Source organism: Pyrus communis, chromosome 5, assembly GCF_041283825.1.
Source record: "Pyrus communis isolate YQ-2024b chromosome 5, ASM4128382v1, whole genome shotgun sequence".
In the NCBI taxonomy this organism is placed as follows: domain Eukaryota; kingdom Viridiplantae; phylum Streptophyta; class Magnoliopsida; order Rosales; family Rosaceae; genus Pyrus; species Pyrus communis.
In genome coordinates this window covers 5,033,863-5,051,746 of record NC_142569.1, presented here as the reverse complement: position 1 = coordinate 5,051,746, position 17,884 = coordinate 5,033,863, and the positions used below count along the sequence as shown (strand labels likewise).

The following is a 17,884-nucleotide window of genomic DNA, read 5'->3' as shown; positions in this document are numbered from 1 at the left end:
AAAAAGAAATCAAATGGGTATAAATAAAATTTCCCAAATCAAAATTGTTCCTGTACCAATATAAAGTCATGACGCACTCCTCTTCCTCGTATTATTTCACTATTGAGGAATACATGATACTTTTTGGGATTGTAAATACAAAAGCACTAGTTTGCTTCTGATAAAAAAAAAAAAAAACCCTAATTTAATAAAAAGAAATAAATTTGTAAACTTGTGGACCTAATTATTAGTTACTGTTATTGCCGCCAGCACTAAAAGTTAATTAGCGAGATTTTTTTTTCTATAGTTTGATTCTTTTAAGTGTTTCTCACTGTGGTTTACAAATGTACAGCCAAACGAATAAAACAAGAAAGCAAAAGCGATTTGACCAAAAAATAAATTGACTGAAAATTAGTAAACCATTACTAATTTGACCCAGGCCATACCCTAATTTGTTGATCATACTTAATCCAACTACCAGTGTATAACAAGCAATAAGAACAAAGTAAACGGGAAATATTTTTCATTTCCTACCAACTTAATCCAATTTAATCCAACTAGTAGAGTTTAATAGGCGATAACACAAAAGTAAACAGGAAATTTTTTATTTCGGTATAATAGTCCATGCAAATACTTCCTATCAACCATACAACTTAATTTATAGGATCGAAATTTGATATTTCTTTGTAATAAATGGGGATTATGTCCTTCAGCTCATCCCATCCACCAGTCATTATTAGGGTTAATAAACAAAACCAGCTCTTTGTATGCATGCCGCAAGTCCCTCCAACGATTAAAGGATGAGGCTTGAATCCCAGTAAAATTAATACGAACTTAGCTGGCTCGAAAGTCAAGGAATCGAAGCAGTTTTGGAGAATGCTTAAAAAACAATGTAAACAAGTAGGCCAAACATTCAAGTTCTTAATCAACTGTCAAAATTTACATGTTAATTAAGCACTACATAAAAGATTCAAGTATATAATCTGATGATGGTTGCATCATCTCTAATTGAAGAGCATGAGCTTGCGCTTGTGCTTCTCTTGCAGGTGAAGGTATGTCTTCAGGGTCTCGTTTCGGTTTAACCCATCTCCCATGAGCGTTTCTTACTAACCCCTTGTGTGGCAATTGGTACCAACATTGTGGAATTCTAAGATCATCCACCAACATGTCACATCCCTTGTTCACCAAGGCAATATCCCTCCTAGCATTTGACCTAAAAGTAGTTTCTGTACTCAAAAACCCATCCACAAGATGGAGGTAGGTCTCGAGGCTATGAAACCCTGGCAGATTGAACCCACCACGCTTGAGATAAGGCGAAAAACCAACTTCGAGCTTCAATTCAGCCCCAACATGTGTGTAAACCCAATCCAATGTGCCCGTAATGTCATCAAACTTCTGAAGACTTTCATTCAAAACAAGCCCCGGCATTTTCGGAACCATGTCTTGTTTAACCACAACTCTCAATGTCTTGACTCCCATTTGGTGTAGCTCTTCCTTGAAGGCAATGTTTCCAACCCTAGGGGCGCCAAAGGAAATTACGCTTATCGGAAGGCCAGGGAGTTTTTCGGCAGCTTCATAGGCATTGACCAAAGCCAATGCACCTCCCAAGCTATGCCCTGTGATTGTAAGGCTCACTTCTTCACCTTTTGCTTGGTACAACTCCACAAGCCTAGTCACTTCTTTCATGACTTGCTCTGATGCACTAGACTTGTTGTACCTTGTGGTGTCACTCTTGGCAGTGTAAATCCCATGGAACCCATGTTCCACTTTGGCATCTCCACTCCCAATTGGCTCCAATTTCCTTTGCATATCCTCATACCACTCCGATGGCACCACGGTCCCCCGCCACGCCACCACAATGTCCCTCCTCCCAATCCTCCTAGTCTCCTCCTCGTCGCTCACGGCAACATACCCCATCCAGTTGGAATGCTTGCTCCATGTGTCAGCCAAGTGTGACCTCTCCAGCCACTGCGGCATGTCGATGTGTGACATTGCATAAATGTACTTGCTAACATTGTAGCCATTTTTGTCTAGACCCAACACATCAAAAAGCTTGTTTTTGTTGTACCTGCAGCTCCCGCAGTACTCGGAGAAGAAATCGAAATCAAAAGCGTCATACGTTGCTTGTGCAAACTCACCATATTTGACAATCTCTCTTCTTATCCAAGGGTGGAGAGGGTCCAAAAGACCCTCCCAATCATTTGACCCGTGGATTTCGCGCCATTTTTCGGATATGTTGTCTTTCGGAGAAGTAGTGGGAGTTGAATGGCTCTCTTCTGTGATCATATTCCAATTAGCAGGGTGAATGTTGGTTCTTTGAGGAGTATCTATGTGGAGGTGGAGGAGGTTGGCTAGCGATTCAGCTAAACGGTTGGCTTTGTTTGATGTCTTGGTTTGATGGGGATGATCAAGAACAGCTTCTTGATGATGACTAGCCCGGATTAGGGAAAACCGGGTTGCAGTGGCAGCGGCTTGACTGGCCGGAAGATGGGTGTACATCTTAGTTGATAGCGCCATGGTTGCCTCCAGCTCAAATTTCTAAACGCACGGCCGGAAGATAGGACGAGCGTTCTACCGCTGAAGCTATAAACTCCGACGAGTTCAAAAGAGGGCTCAGAATTTTGGAGTAATTGGAAATTAGAATACGAGGGATCGAGGGATGAATTATATACAAGAAAAAATGAATGTGTCACGCGTGGGACAAAGACTAAAACATGGAATTACGCAGTGTTTGATTGACCATTTGTATTTTATTTAGACTTGTTCTTGTCGATGGAGACAAGTTCACATGCTGGGAAACCCAAATCTCCTAACCTCTTCAAGGTTAACCTTGCTCATGGAGAAATTATCAAGACTGCCACTCCCCAAATGATGCAGTGGCAATTGGTAATTGTTTGAAACAACGAGGGATATAAATCGGCAGATATTCATGTTAACTTTAAATTTTGGGACAACGATTAGTCATGGGGAAGAAGTACGTAATGACCTTATTGGACTTTCAACACGTAGTGGTGGAATCAGCTCAGTTTTCACACCTCTTCCTCGGTACTTCCTATAAACGCGAATTTTTTGTTATAAAACGGGAATTCTAATTTTACCACGATAATTTAGCGGACTATAATCTTTAAATTAATCATTTTTATTTTGATAATCTTTCTTGTTTATAGTTTTGTTCGTAAGAATCAACTTGAGATGTCTTTGTTTAGAGTTTTTTTTTTTTTTTTTTTTTTTTTTTTTTTTTAAGAACATGTCAGTTCTAAAATCATATATTTTTTAATTGATTATTATTATTAAAAAAAATTCAAAACTATTACAATAGTTTAAAAGAATAAGGAGTTTAGAATCTGAAGCACATGCCCGCGAATTCTGAAATCATATGTTGCTTGTGGTTTGTTAAGTGCAATTTTATACTCATTCATAATAAAAAAATGTAAAGTGCAATTTTATAATCATCATCAAGAGGATAAAATGTTACCAATTTAATTTAAGAATCAAAAGTTGATTCACAAAAAGTCTCATCCACAAAACGTCTAAGGTCTTGTTTGAACATGCTTTTAAAATGACTGAAAGTGTTTTAAGAGAAAATATTTTTGGATTCTGAAAGCACTTTAAGTGCTTTCTACGAGAAGCCAACTATGTGCTTCTTCCACAAAGCACTTTAAGTGTTTTTCCAGGATTTACTAGCATTTTTACTAAAAGCGTTTTCAGTCATTTTAAAAGTACATCCAAACGAGCTCTAAGTCTATAGCAATAGATGACTAGAGACAGCTACACAACTATGACATTACATGTAGTATTTATGTTCACACATAGCTCGTCGTAAATAAATCGCTAGAATTACAATTTATTGATATATTTTTTTACTTTAAAATGGAAGTGCCAAGTTAAACTCTCATTATCTCATATAAAGATGATAAGTTTGATATCTAGCTATGATCTATTAGATTTTTTTTTTTAAGGAGACCAGCTAGTGACCTTGTCACATCAATTCATCCTTATGGAGGTCGAGAAGGTTTACAGAAGCATTTTAGCCTCTTTTTGGCCACTATTGTGTAATTCACTAACAATGATCTATCATATGACTAAACTCAAATAACAAAAATAGAAATTGTTCTTGTACCAGTATAAAGTCTTGACGCACTCTTTTACCTCGTATTTATTCCACCATTAACATTTTTGGAGTGTAAATACATAAAACACTAATTTGAATCCGTAAAAAATAAAACTAATTTGACGAAAATAAATTTGTAAACTCGTGGACCCAATTTTTAGTTATTGTTATTGCACTTGACACGAACAGTTAAGCCAAACAAACAAAATATAAGTGACTTAGTACTATGATCTAGTAGTATTTATTTTCATTTAAAAGTGAGATGTCTTAGGTTCGAATCTCGTGTATGGTGAATTCAACACTAAATTAGACTATTCATTGTGTTGTTTAGTCGAACTATCTCTTCCTTTAGTATAAAAATATTAACGTACTTAAAAAAAAAAAAAAAAAAAAAAAAGAAAAAGCGAAAAGTCGTTCCTTTTTGCCAACTTTTTATTTGCTGAAATCATCATCCCAGCAAAGAGGGCCAGAAATACAAAAATTAATTACTTGACATGCTAGCATTAGTTTGAGTAAAGCAAGACTAATTTGATCCAGGCCATACCCTAATTTCTTAACCAAACTTAATCCAACTCGCACTGTATATTAAGCAATAAGAACAAAGTAAAACATGGGAAATATTTTTGATTTCCTACCAAATTAATCCAAATTAATCCAACTAGCAGAGTTTAATACGCGATAACACGAAGTAAACTGGAAATTTTTGATTTCGGTAAAACAGTCGATGCAAGTGCTTCCTATCAACCATACAACTTAATTTATAGGATCCAAATATGATATCTCTTTGTAATAAATGGGGATTATGTCCTTCAGCTCATCCCATCCACCAGTCATTTTTAGGGTTAAGAAACAAAACCAGCTCTTTGTATGCATGCCGCAAGCAAGTTCAATGATTAAAGGAAGAGGCTTGAATCCCGGAAAAATTAACAAGAACTTAGCTGGCTCGAAAGTCAAGGAATAGACGCAGTTTCTGCACAAGAAGTTCGCGTGGTCCGAAAGGAGGCTTGCTGTTAATGATCCAATCCTTGTCAAGAAAGCCCTTTTTAGCACTGCTTGCCATCTGATCATGGAAAGCAGACACAATCTGGTAGATCGAGTTCCTCAGAACATCAGCAACAGCATATGCTTTTGAATGAAGCGGGCCGGCTCTCTTTTTGCTTGTGCCAGTATTAGCCATGCTCGAGTTTCTCAATTTAAAACCAGTTGACCCCATGAACTGATTAGCAGACTGCAAAGTGGTCTTCTTCCCCATGTATGTTTCAACAGCAAGAAGGCAAGAAATCAGTGTGGACATTACAGCAGCATTACTACCAGAGATCTGGGCAACCCCATATCTGTCCTCTTTGAGTGAGCATGCAGTCAGTGAGGCAGCTGTCCACGCACACCATGCATATAGCTGCATTAAAATATATATATATATATATATATATATTAGGCTTTTTAGGCGACAAAGTCCACTGTACCAATCTAAGAGCTATTGCCCTGGTCCATAACCAGAGAACAATACTAAAATGAATTGTTAGAATTTCAGATAGAAGTACTAGTGGAGAATGGTAGATTAATATTACTCCATAGATGATATGTTAGTTCACAGTTCATCTAAACGAAGTAGTATGACACACACAGACAGGTATATCCACGAGTATGGTTAAGAATTGATCTGTTTACCTGGAAGTTATTCAAGGCTTCAGGGTATTTTGAGTCTAGTCGGTTGTCAGCTGGGGACAGTAACTGATTGGATATTTGGGAGCCGTTTTCAATGGAACTTTCCAAGCCTTCACCTAGCTTTGATGCAAGCTGCTCCAGAGGCCGCAAGCATACAGATATAACTCTTCTGTACGTTTCACCAGTTTCCTCAAAAAATGCAGCTCTTCTCCAAGCATCCACATTATTCTCGCAAACCATACAGAGATCAAGATATGCAAGATACTGAAGAAGAGAATTAGGACTGCTCTCCTCCAGAGCTGCAAGGAGAATCTCACTTGGATTTGTTTCTGCTGCTGCTGATCCTTTAGGTGGCGCAAATACGAATCTCTTTGTGTGAAGCACCTACATTACAACACAATTTCAAACAATACAGATTTCAAATTAGATGGTTAACTATAAAAGGAAGGGGCATAGAATATGAACATGAAAACTGACTCAATTGATCCAGAAATTTGTTATAGCAAACAAATAGCACCAAGTATTCAGATTCTTTAAAAAGAGATCAAGCTGTGTGGTTTATAAGTATGCCATTTAGCATGGTATATGACCAAGTTGTAAGTTTTCTAGTGTCATTAAGCAGTTAAGTTCACATCCGAAAAGAAGAAAAAGTAGCTAAGTTGTATTAAATTCCATCAAATGCTACTAGCATTAAATACTCAAGCTAGCTATTAGGTTTAAATTGTATACAAAGCTTCTGCGACTGGTTCTAACATTTGGAAGAAATATTCTACATCATTGAGCAGGTCTATGCTGCATGAGGCTCTAGTTTATTCCACTCATGACTTCTGTTACTTCTATGTTACATTCACTCTTATAACTGTACGGGGAGGGGAACCAATGAAGAGCACTTGAAGGGGTTACAAAACATTCACAAAAGTTCCACATACCAGGCACTCATTCAAATAATCATAAAGATAAGCTCACATGTACTATTGATGAAAAGGAGTGGGTATTTGACATCGCCAAGAACCGGCAAGAAAATGAACATTCAAATAGGTATTTTAGTTGATCTGCAAATGCAATGCTTCTTTCAACAACATGCAGTAGTATTAACAAAAATGAAAATTAACAACCATGTTAATATGTTTAAAGAACCAACCCGATGTAAATGGTGACTTAGTTCCCAGCAGAGAAACACTAAGAAACTCCCAATGTAAAACCTGATCTGCTCGGCAATAAACTTTCCAGTTGTAGTCTGGTTCTGAATGTGGTGGGGCAGAAACACTAGCAGTGCAGCTGAAAACAGGTACGCAACAAAGGAAAGCTGCAAGGATCGTGTGATAGCTGAAGGAAGCCCCATTTTGAAGCTGAAAAAAGGAGGACGCTGTTGACATAAACAATTAGGGTCAGAGCCATGATTTCTGTAAGCAGAAAGCAAAAGGCAACTTGAGAATATCCAAACAAGGCAAACAATTTCTTATGAGAAAACTTAGTAAATGAGTGCAAACAGCAGTCTAGAATCTCCACCGGTGACATGCTTACACACAAAATGTATTGCAAACCAGCAAAAAAGAAGGAGAGAGAATTGGGCCAGGACCCTGATTCAAGATAACAAGAATTATGATGAACAATTAACCCACCGTGGTGATCGGATCTCCTAAACAAAGAAGATGAATTCTATACACACACATACACATGCCCCGCTCACACCATATACACCATAAATGGAAAAACCAGAGAGCTCCAAGGACACAATGACAGACAGGGTTTCATCATACTTCAACAGCGCTATTGACACGATTTAGAACTTATAGGAAAACTTCAATAGTTTCTTTTTCTTTTCTTTTCACCACCTTTGAGCTCTACATTTCAGAAACATCTGACTACTACCGTAACCAGCCTAGATGTCTAGGGCAGAACATAATCTATCGAAATATGATTGAACACTCGTGCGTAAAAGCAAAAACTGTACTTTCAATCAATTGACGAGGGGTTTCCTTCATTTCTAGGCTCCTACATATTTCAGCAATGCATTTCTCTTTTGTTAACACACAATACACATCATGTAACATCAAATTACACAGAGAAAGATTCAAACTTTGTATAAAGGTAGCCAAAAACTGACCTGGATAATGGGAAACTCCAAGACCCACCTGCGATTATACACATAGTACAGCCCATAAAGCAAACCCATCACAAAACCCCTAAACCCTACTCTCCCAATCGCAGAAACCCCATCGCCAAACCCCCCACACAACGACGCCACCGAAACAAACCCCGACACCGCCGCCGCGCCCAAAAACATCAGGAAACCCACCGAAAGCTTAGCCCGGGCACGGGAATCGGCCGTCTCCGACGAATCGGAGCCACCCGGTACAAAAAGGAAGCGAACGAGGCCGAGAACGAGCTGGAGAATAGAGGCGGGGCGGTGGGGGTGTGGCGAGGCGACGAGAGAGAGTGAGAAGGAGAAGAGGAGCTGGGAGAGGTGGAAGGTCAAAAACGTAATAAGGGCAAATATCGATGGGGCGAACGGGAATGTGAAAGGGGGCTTGTCGGCGGAGGGGGAAGCGGAGAAGACGACTGATGAGAGGGTTTTGAAGAGGAAGAAGATGACGGTGGAGGGGATGGATTGCCATATGAGGAACCCTAAGAAGCGGTTGTGGAGCACCATCTCCGGCGGCGTCGCCGAAGCTGGAGGCGGCATTGATTAGTTGGCGGAGGGTTTCAGGTGGGTTTTTGGACGTTCAGACAAAGGGAGGGGATTTGAAATGTTTCATGGGAGGGTTTTGGGGTTTTTGGTCTGAGGCGCCAACTGAGAACTACGAAGTTATGAACTGAGAGCAGAGCAATTTTCTGAGTCTGCCTTGCTTTTTTACTTTTATTTTCAAATTATATTTGATTTTTTTATTCCCCATTGGGTTATTTTTTTTTTTTTAATTTTTTTTTTCTCAGTAATTTTCTATCAAAACAAATAATTGGTTAGGGGGAAGCGAATCCTCCCCATTGGAGTTCGAATTCAAGTTTGAACTTTTACGATATACTTTTTAGGGTCATCAGCTCTGCTTTGGCGTACCGTTTAATCAGAGACTAAAGTACGCTGCTCTCTCATGTGGTATCAAATAAGGTACGAGCGGACTCCAAATTACATAATATTTAACAGATTTTAACTTTTTCTTTTTTATTTCAATTAAATTTTAACCAACATCAAAGCTCCAAATTTGTTTGGAAAATGTATGAAAACACAAACAACAACTTGAGTCCGATTCTTCCACTAAACTTTATGGTTTTCTAATGAGTCAATGAAAACAATGAGTCTTAGAGAGAGTAGGAAAATTTGGGATCTTGGGTTAAAAAGAGAAGCGAAAAAGGAAGCGATAGAAAAAAAGGAGAATCTTTAAATCAGAGAAAAAAGGTAACAACAAGGAGTAGACAAAAATATACTTGCGTTATATTTCTAAACTCATATCCAAAAGACTTTTTTTTTTAAGTTTCACCATTTTCAGTTAATTGTTAATAAACAAAAAGTAAGTCAATTGGAAGCAACATTGCATTAATAAACAAGAAAGAGCATAGTTTGCAGAGTGGTAAATAAATAGGAAACAACAATTTAACAGATTAATTCATGAAATCCAAAGGACGAGACGGATCTTCTGCAGTGCATACATATCTGCAATGTTCCTAATCACATGTTATATAAACAGATGACACTCCAAACCCAAACTAAATCACTTCTAACTGCACAAGACTGTCACACATTAGGCGAACGAGGCTGTTCTCGAAACACTAGATTGAGCGTCTTCAAATTGATCATCGTCTATCTTCTCGGAGCTCAGGCTTGGTGGGATGAAAGCTCTGTAAACTTGCTCCATGTTCGGAATTTCCTTGAGTTCGTGTGCAGCTACTTCAAGCGCGGTGTGTTGGAAAAACCGGTAGAATTTCTTGCTGCAGATGAAACTGAAAAGCAAGGACATGATAGGAAGTGGAATTAAGAATGGTGCATAGTAGAATCTCTTCACCCCAAAGTAACCAAACATGGTAACTTGGTACAATATCAGAGATGCAATGATTCGAATTTGCATGTGCGGCCACATCCTTCCATAGCTTTCGTATGCTGGAATATAAACTTTGAGTGCCTGCTCAATGAAACAACAAAACCTTTAGTTTTCGATCGCATATGTCTACTTTGAGTCAGTAAAGTTTTTCGACTAGAAACTGGCAAGCTCGAAAAAGACTGGAGGATACCTGATTTCGAAGGATAAGCCATCCAAGGCCAAAGTACAGCACACCAAATGGAAGAATCAGTGGAGCAATAACAGAGTAGCAGAGGACAATCGTAATGATGAGCAGATCACTAGGTACTCTAGTCCCGTATCCAAGATCACTGGGAAGCCAAGCTGCTTTCACCTCAGCTTCGGTCTTACAGAGGTACTTCCTCTTTATATGGAAAATGATCAGAGGAACTAGTCGGGACAGTTCAAGACCATATCCAACGAAAAACCTGTCATCAACGCGTATCACAAAAATCAGTTCAATAATAAAGACATGATTTAGATCGTGTGGACAAACGGTAAAATATTTTGCAATCTTGTTTCGGTTCTTGGTAGGAAATGAAGAGCTAGAAGACGCAAACTGTTACTTACTTTAGGGCCACAAAGGTGAGGAAGTAAGTTGCATTGGCAGGGAGGCTAGTTGCGAGTAAGTCAACAAGAGAGTTAGGATCCTTCTCGATGGTCTTGAATGTACTGAATAAGGTTCCACCTACCGTAACTCCAAGAAAAACATTGAAGATAGTGAAGTAGAAGTATTTCCCGGAAGCAGCCCTTATTGCATGGCTCTGGGAAGGAATTCCCTCAGCCTTGGACAAAAACAGCAGGAACTTTGGCAACATAGCCAGAAAGACTATGAGTGCAATTTGAGGTAGATAAGCCTCCAGCACTGTCCTAATCGCATCTTGCTTCAAAATTGGCTTTAGAAATGGAAGAAGTTTCTTCAGGTTGTCCAGAGTTGTGAATGCAGAGATGGCAGCAATTGGAATCATATAAAACACTACAGTCAGAGCCACGATGATATACACAACATTCTGCCGCACCTGTCTCTGAAAAAACTTGATTTTGAGACTAGGCCAAAGTACTTGACGAGGCTCAGGAGCATCGGTGACTGTCCATGTGTCAACAAGTTGGGCATGTAGAGTCTGAGCTGCAGCAGCTGCAGTCACCCTACTGGTGAAAAAAACTAGAGCGGCATTTTGCTGCTTCTCTCTGAGAGTGGCTTTCTGTTCAGCCTCCAGTTTTGGGGTTAATTCATTAATCTTCTCCGTGTAGTACTCAATACTGTCTACTTTTGCCCCACAAAGACCAAGGAAACCGGTTTTGTTAGTGGGTCTTATTCCTTCTGAGTTGCCAGTTTTCTTCGATAATGCATAGACTGCTTCAGCGCGTACAAGCTTCTTCTTAAACCCTTCCAACTCTTCCCAAATTTTGTCCACCTATAGGAATTAACTTAACATGATTGGCAGATAAATAGTAATACTAAAAAAAAAACACACCGTCAAACAATCATATTACCTAAACAACGATTCCCTGTATATGTTAATAGTTAACAAGGGCACAAAATGAGGAGAAATGGGCGAAAAAACATACCTCTTTGTTGTCTGTGACAACCAATGATCTGTAAAATGTATCAGGGTAGACGGTCTTGAAATAAGAATCGACCTGTTCCTTCCTAATTTGACCTTCGAGGGAGTTAGGTATGTCTCTGACAAGAATGGCAAATTGTTCAGGCTTCGCTTGAGGAGACATTAAAGCAGTGGCTCTCAGGTTGGAGGCATGTTTATATGCCTTCCACAGCAAGAAATACGTGACGAAAGAAACCCAGTAGACACCCAAGAGAAATGCCCACAACCTAGGACTCTTCTCCTGTACATACAGAAAGACAACACAAACGCAATCAGCACTCAGAAGACAATTCATTTGAGAGGATTATACGAAAAACCGCGGCAGCCACAGATCCATGGGAAAAGAAGAACAAAACCAAGACGTTTCATGAAAATGTTTCACAGCTTACCTTGAGATGTCCCATGGATAACTTGTCAAGGTCACTGAAAGTGCCATTGCTTATGGTTGCGTTGGTTAACTTCTGCCCGACTTCGGTGGCAGCAACTGGCAGAAGAATCGGTAGCAGAACAAGGCTAGACAAAACCAATATACCCAACACTGCCACATCAAATAGGAAAGTTAGAACCTCGAGGTTTCTGACTTCATAAATTAGGCCAAGCATTGCATAATGTTATACCAGAACAAGGAAACAAGATCATCACAAGAAGTAAAACTGGTAACACACTCCTTGTTAAGATAAGTATTATTCGAAACGTCGAAATCATCCTAAAATCTCCAGAAATTCACTTCTCAAAGCTAGAAAGAAATTAACTTTTCCAATCCAATCTCAAGAAATTCCAACTATCCAAATTTACAGCAGTAAAAACTTAAGAGATCTGAGAGTAGACTTCAAAATCGGACCATCCAGCAAAAACAACCACAAAGCTCTACCAATTCCGAATTTTTCAGAAAACAGAACAAACCCCAGAAACAGTAACATGGTAAAAAACAAAAGAGACAAAAATACCAAAAAGTAAATTCGAGAACAGTCAAAAAGCTAAAAGGACAGAGAGACAAACAAACCAGTGCTCAAGAACACGAAGTACACAGCAGTGTCGACCCCTGACATGGATATAACTTCCTGCTCGGTGGAAGACAGAGCCTCCTTGATCCAAGCAAATGGGTTCCGGGTCATGGACCCGCCCTCCCATGGATCCAACCCTCTCAAGATCCGATTCGGATAGTAAATCACAGTGTTTCCAGGCTTTCTCGAAAGCCATGAGAACAAAAGCATCAGAGCCACAAATATGAGGAAGGAGGTCCCCAAGGACGTCAAGAACGACGCGAGGTCCATCTGGGGTTTTCTCTAAACTCCCAAAGATTCAAGCTTTTTCTCTCTCTAAGCACTTTGGAGTGAAAGTTCTAGCGAGAGAGCATGCACTGATGCACAGAAGTAGTGGAAAATCAGATAGGAATGGAAATAAAACGAGAGAAAATGGAGGGTTAGAGAGAGAGAGAGAGAGCCGTTAGAGGGACATTGAATGGGAGGAAGGGGAAAGTAACCGTTGAAGGAGGAGGGAGAGAATTAAAGGAAGGAAGGCTGGTAGCTTTTGGTGGTTGTGAAGTTAACAGTCCATGACAAGTAATGCAAATGCCAAACCCAAATGAATGACAGAGGAAATGAAAATATCTGGAAGCATGATTAGCAAGTTTGTGTTTGTCACCCTTTTTTGATGGGTTGGCAGTTGGCACTTTGTTTTTGGGGACAAGGAGTTGGAGTGTTTCAGACAAAAAATAGACTGCATCACTGTCACGGTATCAATTTTCAATAAATTGGTATGGCTCTATCTTATCTGAGTCCTGTCGGTAAAACAGTTATCGCGCCACTTATGTTGTTATTAATAACGTTACTAATATTATCGATATAATTTGTTAAGCGCAACGATATCAACATAAAAACGGATTGTCAGTTTTAGAGACAAACACAAACTGTATACATTTATGTAATTATGTAGAGTAATTTCTCTTTTAATATGACAGATTGGGAGACTGTTTTTTCCAAAAGATGAAAATGTTGCTTGCAGGAAACATAAATGTGGTAAAATATAGAAAATGGCAAACGTGTGAAGGTTCAGCTTGGGAGTCATGGGATCCCATTTGATCGGATGTCCCAAGAAGGAAAGTCATGAGATCGCTTTAAATGGGAAAAAGAGAAAGTCAGTTATGTACTGACATGAACGTTTTTTAAAGTTGGAAAGTTAAATCGTCCATTGAAGGCAGCAAATAAAGAAGAATTGGCGGTTTCAAAAACTGCCATTAGTCTCGCTGTACCATTTAAAATTAGTTTTGTCTCATTTTGTTCGATAAATATTATCATTTTCATCTATTCCGTCAAATAAATGTTAAACTGAAGGTAATATAGATATTTTATTTTTAACATAATTCTTTGTATCCAACTTATCTGCTAAAACAATTCATATTCTATTTTTGATAACTCGTATTCATACCTCTCTCTTGCATATTGTTATGGAGTTTTAGTTGTAGCTGTTGGCAAAAGCAAACAATGAGCTATTGGCAAAAACGAACAATGAGTTTTGTTTCAAAAGAAATAATGGGTTGTGCTTGAAAATCTAATTCAAGTCACTCACTAAATCTCACAACTGCAACTACATTTACGCATCAATCCACAATAGAGACATATAAGGGTTTGAATTAGAGGTATCAAAAATTGAATTGAGGTTGTTTTAGCAAGCAAAAATTGTGTCAAGAATAAAATGTCGATACTACCATTAGTCTAAATGAGACAAAAATGGCCAAAAATGACAATTTCATAGGACAAAGTGAGTTAGAACTAATTTCAAGAGGTAAAGTGATACTAAATGATAGTTTTAGGGGCAAATTAATCAATATCAAATTACTTGTAGAATTCTGTTTGGATCTTAAAACAAGAGGAAAATTTTGTTATGCAATAAACAGAAACTTAAAGCATACACTCAATTGACTTACAAGCCAAGTATTTTTCTTATTTCAATGTGCATTAGAGTTGAGATTTTAGCTAAATTATTTGGTAAGTAATTATATTAAGATATCAAACTCGTCGGTCATAAGAATCAAATATGAAACTGTTCATTTACGAATAATAAATAAAAGATTATAGAGAGTTTTTGGTGAGTGATGTTGACCAAGCATTTTTTACTTAAAACACAATCTTTTGTGATTCTGTTTAACAATTATAGTAGTGAGATTTTCTTCATCAAAGTTTCACCAATAATTATTTGCTATTTTAAGTTATCTTTGACATTCAGGAAAACATGCACTCTTGTCACTACTGGCATTCATTCCCAATAAGATTAAATTATGTCAAATAGCTTTTGGACATGTATGTTTTGGGTTTATTTTAATCAAAGTTGTAAAGATTGGAAAGTCAAGTATATTTGTATTTCTTGGAAAAAAAGAAAAGCATAATGTTTGTGATCAAATCAACATATGCCTTATGGTACCCTTAATTTCACTCATTGAATATCTCTTACATTTATCAAGTAGGTCTTGGTTTTGTCAATTTAAATATTCCTCCTTGATGGATTAAAGCATCCTTTCATCAAATGCAAGTGGAGTTTAGGTTTTTTAGCCAAAATAGTTTATGAGATTGGCAAAACTCTTTACTTTGGTTGAAATTCGATAGAAACGGCTCCTGAGTTTGTATACCGTCATTCATTTTAGTCATTTCCTGAGAAATCTCCGTTATATTAAGGTATTTTTGTCCAATCAACCCCTTTACTTGCTTTCTATTTAACAGAGATTTTTCACTGAATAACTAAAATGATTGACGGTGAACAAATTCAAGGATCACCTCTATCAATTTTCAATCTTAAAAAGCCTGAAATTTATCAAATGCAAATAATCAAAAGGTTGTTAATTGTTCCTTTTTATTGCACCGTTTCTTAGTTTTCTTCTTAAGAAAGGAAAAAAAAAAAAAAAGAGTGGGGATAACTAATTTTGGGGTGTCTAGAAAAGTACCCTTAACTCTAAATATGAAACGGGAGAGATATAGGGAAATGTTATTGGTACTCCAATAATCTTATTTTACATTCCTCACAAATGTATTTTTCTTTCCAAATATAGAAAGTTTGGAATGTAAAATGAGATTTTTGGAGTGTCAATAATAATTCCCGAGATATATATGATTTGCAAAAGATCTTCTTTTCCCAATAATTTAGGGTCTGTTTGGTATCCTATTTGAAAATTTTTATCATTTCTCAAAACATTTTTTAAGAACATTTATTGAAAATAATTTTTTTTAAGACTCAAAAACTTGATTGGTTTGTAATTTAAAAATTTTAAATCTTATTACTTAAAATAGAACAAAGAGATCTAAAAAAGGAGGGGTTGCAAGAGAGGTAGAAAGAGAAGAGAGGAGGAAATAAAGTAAGAGATGATTGAAGGAAAAAAAAAAAAAGGATCGGACGATATAGAGAGGAAGATCAGTGAGAAAAAAAATCTAAAAAATAAAGAGAGCGGATTGGAGGAGTGACGAAAAAGGTAAAAAAAAAAAAAGGAGAGAGAAAGAAGAAAAGAGAGAGATAGATTTGGAGTGAGAAGGAATGAGGGAGAGAAAATAAATGAGTGAGTTTAAGCTTAAAAACTCTAAAAACTCACTTTTAATGTTTTCAGGTAATAGATTATATTTTTGAGTTAGTCTTGAGTTTAGTTTTTGAAAATAGTACTACCAAACAAGTTTTTAAGATCTAAAATTTGAAAATTATTTTTAAGTTTAAAAAGTTAAATTCAAGTACACTTCCCTGTATTCTTTTGCTAAATTAAACCAATTTATCCAGATTCTCCAATATCTTATAAAGCTGCGATTCAGAGCTAGGCCAGGAAATGTTAAAGTTGTCAAAGTTATAGCTTTATTGGGCTCTCCAACTTTGGCACCATACGCATCATCCTCTCAAATTAGATAAGAGTACATTTACGAGAAGAGAAGTGTACAATGAGATATTAGAAATGTAAATAACAATTTTCATACTTACAAGTAATAAAAATCATTGTTCATTCAACAATGTTTTAACGATTTTGCCCCTGTTTTAGTGCCTGCCGACATTTGGACAATACTCTTTTCCATTTGTAATTTCGACTTCGTTTTGTTCGGCTTATGGTTGTTTGAATTCGATTGGATTATTAGGGTTTCGTAAATTTTTGAATTTAGAGGTGTTTTAGTTAGTTACATGAACGGAGGCAATGAAGGTTCACTGGGGGCAAATGCCCCCACTCAAGTAATTCGTTTGTTTAGTTGCAAACTACAATTATATAATATACACAGTTATCTTTAAAGAAAATATACGTATATAATATCTAACATACATTTATTGTATTTACACTCTATATCAAATATTATATGAGCAATAGTGCTCTTGTTCTGTCATTCAAACTGAAAAAAAACCCTCTCCCACCTATCATGTACTTATATTTTTCTCATCACTTTGCGACTTTCCACTACTATATTGATATTTTTGTAACATTGAAATTGTGATAATCATCATTTGAAACCATCATTAATATCATATTGCGTATAACCATACTATAATAAGGTTTTCTTAGTTATTTTCGATTGCCCCCCGCTAGAAGAAATTTCTAGCTCTATCCCTGATCAGTTAGGTGCATTTTTATAGAAACTTTTGCAGCTCGTTGATTCGATTATTAGGGTTTTGTAAATTTTCTAATTTTCGAATTTTAGAAATTTTATTGGAATTTCGGTTTTTTTTTTTTTTTTGGCTGTTGTAATTATGCAGTGGCTGATTGCATTTTCAACTAAAAGATGGTGTTTTTCGGTTCGAATATGAAAGTTGGTTTTTGATAGGGGACACGTGTCAGACATCCGGACTGCCGGCTATCAGTGTACGTTGATTTTTGAGCGTTTGCGCGCTGGTATGGCAATCCATTGCAACGGCCCCAACTGACGTGGTAGGGCCCCATCCCGATAAGTTGGTTTATTGCCGCTTTTGTCCGATACGAGTCAGTGTTGTTTTCGCGTCTTCGTTTAGTCCGATTTTGAAGGGCTTAAAGCCTTGTGATTGGAGGCCAGTGAGACTCGTGGGGCCATACACGTGGGAGCAGGCTGGAGGTTTGGAAAGATCTTCTGTGTGAGAAGGACTGGACTGAAGCAGTGGGACCCACGTATGACGTGGCCGCTTTTAATCTTATCGACACCAAAAAAGCTGTGGACGAAATTCTTTCAAGATATTAAGGGAAGTTTAACAAAAATTTCAGTATTATTCACTTTAACGAAAAATCATATTGTTACATTAAAAAGTTAATTTTGGTACTATTTATTTTATCTTTTATTTTGTCTTTATCGTTAAAACTCAAAGTTTTCAAGCCTTTTTCATTAGTTTTCCTAAATTCCTTATTTCTTTTAGCTTTAGTTAAAAACAGTACAATATTATAGAGACCAATTTTCAACCGTAGCAACAGACGAAAGTCGCCTTATTGTGTTTTACAAAAAGTTGATCATGCGAGTGGCAGACGACTTTATTATGTTGCTACGGTTGGAATC

General features: G+C 37.4%; 2 protein-coding genes and 1 pseudogene across 3 annotated transcripts; all 3 read right to left on the bottom strand.

Annotated features, from left to right (window-relative positions):
• Window positions 1–880: 880 nt before the first annotated feature.
• LOC137726641 (phospholipase A1-Igamma1, chloroplastic pseudogene) lies at window positions 881–2,622 on the bottom strand (annotated as a pseudogene). Its single transcript, XR_015962329.1, has one exon. The product of XR_015962329.1 is annotated as a phospholipase A1-Igamma1, chloroplastic pseudogene (transcript).
• Window positions 2,623–4,776: 2,154 nt separating this feature from the next.
• On the bottom strand, window positions 4,777–8,603 carry LOC137725700 (uncharacterized). The gene is made up of 4 exons (XM_068464474.2): window positions 7,863–8,603; window positions 6,897–7,121; window positions 5,759–6,139; window positions 4,777–5,486 (listed from the first exon to the last, which is right to left on the bottom strand). The coding sequence occupies exons 1-4, from the start codon at window positions 8,439–8,441 to the stop codon at window positions 5,025–5,027; spliced, it is 1,647 nt and encodes a 548-aa protein (XP_068320575.2). The 5' UTR covers window positions 8,442–8,603; the 3' UTR covers window positions 4,777–5,024.
• Window positions 8,604–9,266: 663 nt separating this feature from the next.
• Window positions 9,267–13,151, bottom strand: LOC137725773 (CSC1-like protein ERD4). The gene is made up of 6 exons (XM_068464553.2): window positions 12,415–13,151; window positions 11,801–11,949; window positions 11,377–11,652; window positions 10,378–11,222; window positions 9,980–10,235; window positions 9,267–9,870 (listed from the first exon to the last, which is right to left on the bottom strand). Exons 1-6 carry the CDS (start codon window positions 12,683–12,685, stop codon window positions 9,493–9,495), a joined length of 2,175 nt encoding a protein of 724 aa, XP_068320654.2. The 5' UTR covers window positions 12,686–13,151; the 3' UTR covers window positions 9,267–9,492.
• Window positions 13,152–17,884: the final 4,733 nt, after the last annotated feature.